Consider the following 13411-nt stretch of genomic DNA (forward strand, 5'->3'; position numbering starts at 1 on the left):
ATTTATAATATTTATTTTTTCTTTGGTGCTCGCTGCGATCGAATATAATGGCTGATTAACAAAGGAAGTATAAAAATAAAACAATGTGATCAGAATTAACGAATGAATACGCAGCCGGGATTCCCTTCACTCTATTGTTTCACTTATGTTTTCCGGATAGGTGGCATCCTTATGAAATTCGTTTTCAATCTTGAACTATGTAACAAATTAGACAAAAAAAGATCACATAATATTGTAAGTAAGGAATGGTAAGAATACGAGAATCTTATGAAAATTTATTAAAATCAATGCCTCGAATCAATGAAAATACATTTTATTTATCTACAGAATATTAATATAAACGATCTATATTCTTCCGTATTGATTTTTACTACCAATTAAGCGGCAAAATTTATTAGGAAATTTGATTCAATTTATTAAAACGAAGAAACACTAAATTCCATGCCGGTACACGAGTTTCAATCATCTAGTAACATTTTCGTATTTCATAGAGAAAAACCGTTGGAGCCGCTAGGTGCAGAATATTAAGCGACAGTCATCGCATATAAACGCGGACAGTCATCCGCAGTAACCTCCGAGCTGTCGACGACAGATATTTCTCGTATACCTACAGATTGTGCTCGGAAGAGCGTATTTCTCTCGTTGCTATACGTACATATATAACGCGGGGCGCGCGCGATCACGCAAGAACTTAATACCAGTCCAGTGTCGGCAAGTGCGCGCGCGAGCGTATAGTGAAAACGTAAACATGGCCGCGGAGAGCAGCGAAGGTTTGCCAATATCTCCGTCCGAGAAATCGTTCACAGGCAGCTTGGTGTCCGAGGAAAATGAGAAAACGGTATCGCGATCGCCGTCGACGTATTCCATACGGGAAGACAAGTGGCCGGATCTGGTTGTTTCGAGGCCTAGAAAACTGGACGCCTGGTGGTCGCCGAGACGTGAGTACATACATAGCGCGATAGGTGCATGCTTTCGATCTGTTTTCGGCGGGCTTTTCAAACGCTCCAAGCGTCAATTCACTGTCCGCGCGTGATTCTTTCATCGTGCTCGACACGTAACTGCGCGCACACGTCGACTGTCGTTCCTTGTATCGAGAAACGCCTACTTACGAGTTACTATGACGCCACGTCATTAATGGCAATATTACGCGTGTTCAACAACGCGTCGTAGACGGTTTGTTTACCTTTGTCGCGCTGAATTGCCACGCGATTCGATTCACTGCGTAACTGTGATAAACGATTCGCGATTACGGTCTATCAACCGCGTATGTAATATTTAAAGGCTTCCTGCGAGGCTATTTTTAGGGCAATTAATAATACATTATCTCGAATTCGGATGTTATAGAGTTAAATGAATTTAAATACATTTCTTTTAGTTTATATTCTCTTAATAAAATGTATTTTGGGTCGTATAGATCGAAACAGAACTGCACGTGACTTGTCTCATTTATAATTCGCAGCAGATTGAAATTATGTAAATGTAAACACAGGATAAAGTCCTGGTAAATGTTGCTTATATACTGGGTATTTAATTGTTTTTATCACCTTATCCGTTACTTTCAATGGTGCGGAAATATGCTAGGGGAAATTTGTTTGTTTCGAAACTATAATTAACAATCTTTTTTTTAATTTCGAGATTATGTAAATTTTATGAATTCGTTGAATTCGTCTTTCCGTAAGCTGTAAAAATAAAAGTTGCAAAATACCGTTATAAAGTTGACTCAGTAACGGAAATAAAAGCGGTCAAAGTAAACGAGACACACTGTATATCCACGTGTCTCGCGACCGAGCTCTACGTTACCGATATCGCCAGGTCACCGTCGAGTGGCAGCACTTGCCAGTCGCTACCCGGGTCATGTATATTGATTATCGTAGGTGGAGGTAAGGTCGGCGGGAGAATCAATATTACTTTTCACCGGCGAGCTCGCCATTTTCGTCGTGATATTTTTCGTGTACGAACGGCGCACGAATTACGTGGGTTCGCCTGACAGTGGATAAAAGTTTTACGATGCTTCGTTAATAAAAAATATCGGCCCAGTGCAACTACCAGGCTACGATGTAGCTAAAATTCAGTGCAAACGATCATTTTTTTCGCTTACGCCAACGTTTCTTTTCGTCGCTTCTACCGCAGTGTCTATATTTAAATTTCTACGTGCTCGAATGTATCAGCGATTCGCCAACATCCGCAACCAACGAGTCTCGACGGAAGCAACCTCTCGAAGATAAATTCAGGACTTGGATCGTTGATAACAAATAAGGGCGGACCAACAATTCGCTATATGCTAACCAAATTATCGGACATATCATCAGTTGATCGGAGTCATTAAGAACAAAACGGATGTAGCGTTCGCTGATGTGATTTGGCCGAGGAAGAAGATTCAAGAGGAAGAATCAATAGTTAAGGGACATTTTTCCAAGGAAATTCAACGTCCTTTATTCCTACGTGGAGCGGTACCAAAGGACTTGGTGACCCCAGATAAAAAGATCGTCAGTTTCGGTTGTCATCCGGAAGGATCCATTACTACGTACGGTCTTCTATGCGGCAAGAATCCCAAAACGGTCTGAAGTTCAGGCCACCGGGTGACCACGGTGGTGTGCATCACGGTGGGGTCATGCTCGAGGACGACATGGCTGGCGCTCAGGATACGATATACCTGTGCAATTTCCGGGTATCGGTAGACGGCGAGTGGCTGTGCCTGAAAGAGCTTCAGGATGTCGAGTTCTCGTTGCAAGACTCGATGCAGCGGTCGCCGTCGCCGCCGCTAGCTCTCAATGGTATAAATCATCCTCATCATCACCATCATCACCACCGTCAGCAACAACTACCCGATCAACGAGAGCTTCGCGATATAACTCCGCCAACTCCATCGCCATTGCAGCACGTCTCCAGCTTGTGTCTGTACTCGACGTTCTCGCACTAATCGCTTCACTTTACTTTCATCGACTCGTATCAATCGGGAGTATGGCTGGAAGCTTTTTGCGCTGTCCTGTCGATCCGCGGCCTGTTTGGCCTAACTTTGCCCCCGATTCTAACGCAGCGACCAAGCTGATCGAGCTTTCGTTTCGTTGGCTTTCGCCGTTTCTAATCTTGTTAGTCGAGACTGTCGCGAGTCGAGTCTACAAGAGGACGTTGAGTTTTAAAGGTTCTAAGGTCGGAGACATCGTTAACGATGCACTCCATGCTCGTAATTTCGATATCTGCGAACACAGGGGACGATTCGTTATACTGACGATTCTTATACTGGTATTTGAGGCACGTAAAGCAATCCAGACTGCTACTGGAACATGTTTCTCATCGCAGTGCCACGTAGACGTATATTTCCCTCGGTGTTAAAAAATAGGGGCAAATTATGTGGTAAAAATAATTTTTGTATAGGTGGAGTGGTGGGGAAGATTCAAGGTCAAGCTAATTCTTTTAAATGGAATATTTTTTTGTTAATAATATGATAGCATTTGTTGAGACAAATTCAACGACCTACTACATATCATTCCATGCTATAGAGCCATAAATTATTGAGACGCAAGGCAGTCAGATCAACGCGAATTGTGAGTTGTTGGTTAAAATGAATCTTGCGGGACTATACTACTTGCTTGTGTCGGACCGATCCAGTTTTTAACTAGTTTTTCTTGAGATAATGCAGATGTCAATCTTACAATTAATATGAGAAATTATAAATTATTCCAGATGTCATAAATGATTGTTTTTAATTTTTACTTATCACTAGTTTGTAATAACAAGAATTAATTAATGACGTTATATGTGCTTTATCCTTCAATATATCCACCATCGCTGAGTATGCTAAGTATAAATAAAAACATTAAAAAACTAATATAAAAATGCTAATATTATAAATTGAAACGTTCTTTCTTTCGATTTCTTAACTCTTTAAATGTATTTCTTAAAGTGACTATTCGAAGCCGAAAGTATAAACTTAGAGGCCTAAATGGAGATAAAGAACTTGGTTTTTTTTATACGATAGTAATTTCTGTTAATCTGACTCGTAATGATATCATGTAGTAAGTCGTTGAATTATGAACAAAAAAATATATGGATCCATTTTAAATAATTAGCTTGACCTTGAAATCTTCCCTACCACTCCACAAAAATTATTTATACCACATAATTTGCCCTTTTAAATAAAACAACTTTTGTAAGAACACTTTTTTGATATCTTCAAAACCTCATGAGATATTCCACCATTCGCACGTAAACGTAACACCCTGTATAAATAATAGTCAACTTTAGAGTTAGTATTACTTTATTATATTATTCACTATATTCTACGGATTTCATAAGTTGTTCATTGCCTGTATTGCAGGTATCGAAATTACAAAATGTAACGTTATCCTCTATTCCAGTTTTATCAAGGCTGTGAAAGTTAATTGATACCAGGGCATCCCATAAGTAATCTAGTTTCTTTTATTCTCTTTTCGTAAAATTAACAATCATCTCGATCATACTTTTGATGTCATAGTCTACTTTAGAGTTAGTATTACTTTATTATATTATTCACTATATTCCACGGATTTCATAAGCTGTTCATTGCCTGTATTGCAGGTATCGAAATTACAAAATGTAACGTTGTCCTCTATCCCAGTTTTATCAAGGCTGTGAAAGTTAATTGATACCAGGGCATCCCATGAGTAATCTAGTTCCTTTTATTCTCTTTTCATAAAATTAACAAACGTCTCGATCATACTTTCGATATCATACGTTATCCTTGTCTTTTTCCTGGGCAGTTTTTGTAACATTTCCTATGTTACGCTTAGTTGCTCATTGTTCTGACGGAAAAAGCTGCTTCGAGCGGTCTTCCTCGCAGTACGACTTCTTATTTATCGTTCCCTAACAATGGTATATCGTACATTAAACGTCTCATGTTTGATTAAACAAACAAGGAATCTTTTCATCGGTGTAGTTTTTCTCATTGTGAGATTGACCATTGTCTTCGGTGTTTAACGATAGATTTACGAAAGCCGGGTTTCAGATTCCATATTTAAAGTTACAGGACTCGTAAATATTATTTGTCAACAATTTATGTTGAATTTCATTAACCTTTAAGTGGCCTCTCAATCTCAACTGAATTATTTTACTTAATGTTGATTTTTAACAAATTGGTAAGTAGAAATCAACTTTCCTTTAAAGCATTTAAAAAATAATGAATTAATGGAAGATTACATAAATTTTCAAGTAACATTGACATATATTAAATAATTGTGAATTTTGTTACTTAATGTTGATTGTTACCAAATTGGTAAATGGAAATCAACTTTCCTTTAAAGCACTTAAAAAATAATGGAGGATTACATAAATTTTCAAATAATTACATCGACATATATTAAATAATTGTTAGTTTAAACTTGCAGAGGGCCCAATAATCCACTTAAGGGTTAATGTAATGGTACGAATCTGTATTCTAATTGAAAGAAAAATCGCATTTTAATGAAATCGTCATAACAGGTTTCGATAAAAATATGAGTAATCAATGTCCCGTAAATCTAGTGTTAATAATACTATGTGACGTCTCACTCGTTGATGATTAATAACCGATAGTTTGTGTAGGATTCATGTTTGCACGTTCTTCCATCATTCTTTAAGGGATGTTGGATCGTAGAATGAGGTAAACTTAGCTTTCGGGCAAGTTCTACAGCCCTTAAGATTGAATTTTAGTCAACAGCAGCTCGTGAAACGTCTTCAGCCATTTCCGCTAATTTTCTGGTACGAGTCTCCTCTTCAAAATTCCAGTTCCCTGTAATTAAGCCATCTGTGAACAGGCTTACGCTAACGATATCGCCTGCCGTATGTTTTCCTCCGCTACAAGTTGCATGATCACTTTTATTTAAACTCGTATTGCGCTCATCCGTTTTAAATTCGTACAGTAAATAAAGTTTTTGACTTGTGCTCGTCAGAGTCTGCTGTCGCATTGATCGAAAACCCCTATTTGCGCTAGTATCTATATCAAATATCAAGGTGTATATTGCGTTCAGTATTATTGCTTCAACGTACGGTCCTCGAACAAAGTAGCATTATTTATGGGATGACCTCGTATTAACGAAAGTGATCTAATTTAATAGGACGCTACTGCAGCCTAGAGTTATCTTCTTTTATCGAAGTTTATGATACCAAGAAATGCTAAAACTAATTTCCACGTAGACACCTCGACTATCTGATGTTCTGAACTACTATGTCTTATTATGGATTTCGAATCAATGTATTATTCTGAAACTTTGGATTTACTTTTTTTTTTCGTTTACCTATCGGGTTGTTTCTGCACTCTATCAGCACAGTTTTTCTTTTTTAATGATTTTATGTTGCGCTTCATTCGCATTTCTAAATTCATCCCCATACTGCCGGGAAGACTGTTTTCGATATTACAGTAAGATGGACACGAATCATAATTGTCATAATACGACGCAGGGAGATCAATTGTATTATTTTGGTCATCCAACCGGAACAAGAACCTGTTGTTTTTGCAGCACGGGACCCAGTCATCATCGAAAGGAGTAATCTCGTTAATATTTCAAAGCTGATCGTGAAGGAGTTGATCGAAACGTCTTTGAAATATGGTCGAATGCTGGATTCCGATCACATGCCGTTGCAACATTTTTTCATCGTCCTCGAACACGTGCTTAGGCACGGTCTGCGACCAAAGAAGGTAAATGGTACCTTCGAAGTGTCGGAGCGTCGATTTAAATACGAGAAAATGGCACTAACTGCCTTCGATTTCAGGGTCTCCTTGGACCCAAGAAGGAGCTATGGGATATTCTTCAACTTGTTGAGAAATATTGCTCCGAAGCGCAGGACATTACGTCCAGCATTCGTGACCTACCTACCGTTAGGTATAATATTCTATTTTTGCCTTTAACTGTTGTCAAATAATTATAGTAGCTTTCGACTGTAACGACAGGTGGAATAATCGGGGACAATTGGTTTTGCAAATTTAAACATACAGGGTGTTTGGCCACCCCTGGGAAAAATTCTTTAGACTTTAGAGGTCAAAATAAGACGAAAATCAAGAGTATCAATTACTTGATTGAGGTTTCGTTAAAAAGTTATTAAAAAATTAAATTACAAAATTTCAAAACATTCTGAAAAAATTATTTTTGGTTGCGGAGATCAATTACAATCATTTTTGGTGAATAGACATACCCTCGATATCCTATGCACTTTCGAGAAAAAAATTCTAGTAGGTGGACAAATTTTTCGACAAAAATAAAAAATCTGAAATCATTCTGGAAAAAATATATTCGGTTGCGGGGGTCAATTACAATAATTTTTGGTGAATACACATACCCCTGAAATCTTACGTACTTTTCAGAAAAAAATTCTTTACCGAAAGTATAATGTGAGGCCAGAAATGGGTCCTCGAAATTTCATGCGTATCTTTAAAACACCATAACTTCTGAACGAATTGGAGGATTTTAATGTTTAAAAAAGCAAACAACGCGTATTTTAGTGAAGAATATGTAGAAATTCGAAAAATATTTGAAAAATTGATCCTTGACCGCGGAAAAAGAGAAAAACACCGTAAAAGTAGTCCAATCTTCAAACAACTATAACTCCTATAATAGTGAATATACTTCAATGAAACTTTGGGAGGAGGTAGAGTTTATGGATACCTACAAAACAGTATTAGACAACTTTTCTGTAGAGCGTTAAACGAAATTACTAAAAATCAAAAATGAATTTTTAAGAAAAATCGATAGGGGTAGGTGCTGAAATTTTTCAGCGAAAAAAAATTTCAAATCATTCTGGAAAAATTATTTTTAGCTAGGTGAGTCAATTACAATAATTTTTTATGAATAGACATACCCTCGAAATCTTAACCAGTTTCGGGAGGAAAATTCGAGTAGGCGTGAAATTTTTCGACGAAATTAAAAATGTTCAAATCGTTATAAAAAAATTATTTTTAGTTACAAGGGTCAATTACAATAATTTTTGGTGAATACACATACCCCTGAAATCTTACGTACTTTCGAGAAAAAAATTCTTTTCCGAAAATATAATGTGAGGTCAGAAATGGGTTCCCGAAATTTCATGCGTATCTTTAAAACACCATAACTTCTGAACGAATTGGAGGATTTTAATGTTTAAAAAAGCAAATGACGCGTAATTTAATCAAGAATGTGTATAAATTAGAAAAATATACGAAAAGCTGGTCTTTGATCGCGTAAAAAGAGAAAAACTCTGTAAAAATAGTCCAATCTTCAAACAACTATAACTCCTATAATAGTGAATATATTTCAATGAAACTTTGGGAGGAGGTAGAGTTTATGGATACCTACAAAACAGTATTAGACAACTTTTCTGTAGAGCGTTAAATGAAATTACTAAAAATCAAAAACGAATTTTTAAGAAAAATCGACAGGGGTAGGTGCTGAAATTTTTTAGCGAAAAAAAATTTCAAATCATTCTAGAAAAATTATTTTTAGCTAGGTGAGTCAATTACAATCACTTTTGGTAAACGAAAATAATACACATATCCCCGAAATTCTACTTACTTTCAATTACTCAATCAACAAATTACTATTCTTGATTTGTGTCTTATTTTGGCCTTTAAAATCTCCCATTAAAATTTTTCCAAGGGGTGACCGAACAGCCTGTTTAATGCGTAAGAGTACTTCTTTAAAATTAAGAGTATCACCTATTAGCATCAAGTATTATAGAGTGAGTCTCAAAACGAGTAAGATGAGATTATTGAAATTCGTTTCTTAAATTGTTCATTGGACGAATCAACTTTAGATTCGATTAGGAGAACACACGGTTGACCGCGTTGGCATTTTCCAGGACCGCCATGGGTAGAGCACGAGCATGGTTACGTATGGCACTGATGCAAAAAAAGCTTGCGGATTACTTGAAAGTTCTGATCGATCACAAGGAAGACATACTTTCCGAGTATTTCGAGCCCGACGCTCTAATGATGAGCGAGGAAGCAATTGTTATAATGGGTTTGTTGGTGGGTCTGAACGTGATCGACTGTAACTTTTGCGTGAAGGTCGGTACCTCGATCACGTGACGATCATCGATAAGGAGAAACTGATTGCGACTGTTGTGATAGGAAGAAGACCTCGATTGCCAACAGGGCGTAATCGACTTTTCGCTGTACTTGCGTAACAGCAATCATATACCTGGTGAATCCCCGGACGACGAGGTGGAGAACGACAACATGACCACTGTTCTCGATCAGAAGAATTACATCGAGGAATTAAATCGACATCTAAAGTAATAATACCCTGTTTATTCGCGACGTCGACGATCCGACGACCCAGCCACTGTATTTACCATCGATTTCAGCGCGACCGTGACAAATCTTCAAGCCAAAGTGGAATCCTTGACAACGACGAACGCGCTCATGAAGGAGGATCTATCGATCGCTAAGAATAACATACTGTCGTTGCACGAGGAGAACAGACAGTTAAAGAAAGAACTGGGAATCGAGATCAAAGACACGAACGAGGTACGAATTTCGTTTCAGATTTTCGTTGCCTCTCGCAATGGCCGCGGAGGCTCGTTGAACGGGGATTGTTTTTTGGTTTCAGAACGGGAAACCGCCTATTAAAATCACTGAAACAACAGCGGAGATCGAGGAGTTGAGGAGTAGAGTGGAGAGCGAAAAGAAAATGCGTCAGGACGTAGAGAAGGAGTTAGAGTTACAGGTGGAGGATCGTTTACAATAGAATGTTTAATATCGAAGTCGACGGTTTGAACAAATTGGTTTTCTTCGAACAGATCAGTATGAAATCCGAGATGGAAGTGGCTATGAAACTGCTGGAAAAAGATATCCACGAGAAACAAGACACGATCATATCGTTGCGGCGGCAGCTCGATGAGATCAAATTAATTAATTTGGAAATGTACAAAAAATTACAGGTGACGACCAAGCACTCCTTTTTCTTGCGTCAATCGTACCGCGGTGTGCTTCGTAATACCAGAACGCCCACAAAATTATCGAAATGCGATTTTCTTCGAAAACGATTAACGAAAATTCGGAATCATGCTCGACGATTACGAGGCATACCCTCGTTGCGATTACGATACCTTATTGCACAATGTTAATTCGTATCTTGTTATCGCTGCATGCCAAAGAAATGATTTCACGGTAATTCTTTTCTTCTTTGTTTTAATTTGATCGACCTTTACAGATTTTTTAGCGAACCTTTATTCCGCTTAGAATGTTCTGTACCTTAGAGATATCATCTGCCACTAGGGGTCCCGTTAGGTTTAGAAAATTCTTTGTTTCTGGACGTGTTTCCATTATAGGAGTGTGAGCACGAATTAACGCAGAAAGGCGAAATGGTGAGCCGGCTTCACGCGAAGACAAATCAAATCGGCAAGATACTGCATAACCTGGAGAAGTACAACCATTTGATGAAGGACGGGGACAATATGCGTAGCCCAACTACGCCGAGTAGTGTCTCTAAATCAATTCTTAATAAAACTAGCCCGACTTCGCCGCGTGGTTGCCCGTCAGCAGACAATGTTCACAACACTGACCATCAGCAGCTTTTTTCTAATAATAAACAGCAGCCTATCAGTAATCAACAAAAATTTGCTAATAAACAGCTACCCACTAATAGTTTCCAACGACCGAGTAACGGTCAACGACAACCTAACAATCAACCTAACAATCAATCCAGTAATCAACAAGATCCTCCCAATGATAACGGACGAAAGAAGGCTGACAGTCAGCAACAACAAGGCCCTAACGACAAGAAACCAACAGACTCTGATACTGCTTCTGATCAAAGTAAATGCAACGGCGAGATTCCTGTAGAAGCTTCAGCAACGCAGGAACAGTCGGATTTATAAAAGGGTTTCTCCTTTCGAGAATGTGTTTTATATTATACACCTTGGAACTTCGTTCAATGTCTTGACTAATTGAAAGCGTGCGAAATGCTACAGTTTCTTTTATACCCAATGTGCTTCTGAAACGTCCAACTACGTTTCGAAGCAAATCTATGCAAATACAGGTAATCGTGTACTTGCACTTAGCGTGACAATTACGTTACTTTATTCTTATTATTAATATTTCCTTCTGGTTTCGTAGAACCGATAGAGTCGACAGATAGATCATAGAATAAATCTCGAAGCATCGTTGGACTTTCCAGAAGTATTTTCACCTGACACTAAACAATTATATTAAATTATTACTTAGAACTCGCACGAAACAGAATTTCATATATTTGAAATACATAGAAAATTACTGAAAATTAATTGAACTATCGGGCAGTTAATTATCTAATAATTCATGCATCGGTAAGCTTTGAATATAGTGTCTATCAAGGTGTGATTTGATCGAGACACTCTATATAATTAGCTGTGCTCTGTTACTGCATAATTGCGCTGTTAATGAAATTGCTATTATATACACAGAACTATTGATGACAATAATGTCGATAGAGGTTTTTATTGTACTATGCTGTTCGTAAACTTAAATTGCTATGTGTTTTATTCTTCCATTAAGTTTCGATTACGTTCGTAATTCTGTATAGAGTGTCTTTGGTACTTGATTCGAGTACGTGGGATTAATACTGTACTTAAAAGGAAATATTAGTTGTCCTGTCATACTTGCAACGATCATTCTCTACTGCAGGATTTATTGTTGAATATCGCTATGTTACGAGAGTGAATAGATTCGTTTATACGTATTGCAGTTTCCCTTTACACATCCACGAGACAAAGGCAAGAGAAGAATGATGCAGGTAGACGGGTGATCAATATTTTTTCGGAAACCTTATCAACTGAGTTTCGATGAAAATCACGATCCAAGCGATCGGGAACTCACGTTGCATGCCTTTTCGATTAATTTTATTATGATACAATTTATCGTGTCGTTCTAATCTTTTTGGAAGGCTATTTTACACTTAACACTATTATACTATCGCAGGCTGATGTGCAATTGTAAACTATATATGTAAATCATATTTATAAACATTGTGCGATTTCAGGGCTATTCTTAGTCGGGAAAACACAACAATCTTTTCTGCTTTTTACTGAAAAAGGATTTATTTCAGGAGTGTGAAGGCTCACTTAAGCATAAGACAGAACTGATCACTAAATTGGAGGCTAAGACGCTATCGATGACTGAGGCCATCCAAAAATTGGATGAAAAGTATGTTTATTTGTCTTTCATTAGTGTTAGTTATTTCATAAGCACGACTGATCCATCAGTCTTAGGTTACATTCAAAGCGTTCGCTAACCTTATTATGCATCACATCTTTCGCTTATCTACATTTCATCTCGCTCTTCGAACATACCTATGGGTTTCATGACTTCGTTCCACGATTGTAACATTTCGTTATCGCATAAAAGCTTTCATGTCCTACCTTTAGAATCATCGTGTGGGCGACGAAGAATTTTCGTTACCCAAAGAGCTTTCATTCCATTAAAATTTTCGCAGAGGAAAAGGGGCATTCCTTCTTGCTTCCATTAATAATTAAAAATTAAAAAATTTCGTTATGTGATACTAATATTTAAATTGTATATTTTACATCAAACGAAATTACACTGTTTGAAGGATGGTTTCTCCAACGATTGCATCACGTTTCTTTACAATCTAGCAACAGAGTAGCTTTTGGATCATCGAAGGTCTTGCAAAATTATTGCTTCGTCAATGCTCTTAAGCTCACAAAGTCTTCTACTTTGCATTTTATCGTTTCTTTGTTTCTCGTGCCTCGAGGAAACAGCGTAGCTACACAAACGGACGAAACCTGTTGGCACCAAAAAAATATTTCGCGTTAAACGTTTACGTACAAATATAATCGTTACGATAAGGAATTTTCTATAGCCGTCTTTCGAACATTTTTCCGCAGTGGTATCGAAGGAAACGATACACGCCCGACGGTTGTAGCTAAAGGTTATTTATTTTTTACTTAGGCGTCGCGAAACGCGATCGGATTTAGCGTAGATTTAGCCCGAGACACGCAATAGAGAAAAAAAAAAATAACAGATTGACTTGTCGTTAACGGGGATGTTGGCAAACCTTCACTCAAAGGCTATTCGAATAATATATTACGTCTATGTATAAAATATTAATGTTATAGAGATATTCACGTTTCTTGCAATAATTGGTAGATTTATACCTCGTCAAATAATGAACCGCTAGGATCAAATATATAACGATGCTAGTGGACCTAAGACACAAAGATGTCAAGGCTGTCGAATTGATTGGGCTCTTGAGTGAAATGTACATTTTTTTCTTTTACTTATTTTTCTATTTTTTTTTTTTTTTGTTTCATCGATTGTACGTCAATTACATGTGATTCGCGATTTCCTGTCGACCAGTATTTCAGGAACTGACTTGCGATCATTTCTATCATTCACGTCGTTCTTCGGATTTTGTGTCAGTCGGTTCAACCGTATTTCGTTTCTTTTTCCCGTTTGATTTTGTAGCCAGACAATTGTTTTGTGAAC

The 13411-nt window shown here is 37.6% G+C and overlaps 1 protein-coding gene across 5 annotated transcripts in view; it reads left to right on the forward strand.

Moving 5' to 3' along the window:
• Positions 1-551: 551 nt before the first annotated feature.
• Positions 552-13411, forward strand: part of LOC143342141 (protein RUFY3) — a 39199-nt gene continuing 26339 nt past the window's right edge. The window contains exons 1-9 of one of the 5 annotated variants that reach the window (XM_076765696.1): positions 552-938; positions 6474-6652; positions 6727-6836; positions 8785-8992; positions 9056-9219; positions 9292-9454; positions 9537-9653; positions 9727-9867; positions 12012-12109. In XM_076765696.1, coding sequence (XP_076621811.1) covers positions 749-938; positions 6474-6652; positions 6727-6836; positions 8785-8992; positions 9056-9219; positions 9292-9454; positions 9537-9653; positions 9727-9867; positions 12012-12109 — 1370 coding nt within the window. In that variant the 5' untranslated portion in view covers positions 552-748. Of the gene's footprint in view, positions 939-1677; positions 2895-6473; positions 6653-6726; positions 6837-8784; positions 8993-9055; positions 9220-9291; positions 9455-9536; positions 9654-9726; positions 9868-10257; positions 12152-13411 lie in introns of those variants that run through there. The other 4 variants (XM_076765692.1, XM_076765697.1, XM_076765694.1 and 1 more) reach the window with 4 other exon arrangements.

This window comes from Colletes latitarsis, chromosome 5 (assembly GCF_051014445.1).
Source record: "Colletes latitarsis isolate SP2378_abdomen chromosome 5, iyColLati1, whole genome shotgun sequence".
NCBI lineage: Eukaryota > Metazoa > Arthropoda > Insecta > Hymenoptera > Colletidae > Colletes > Colletes latitarsis.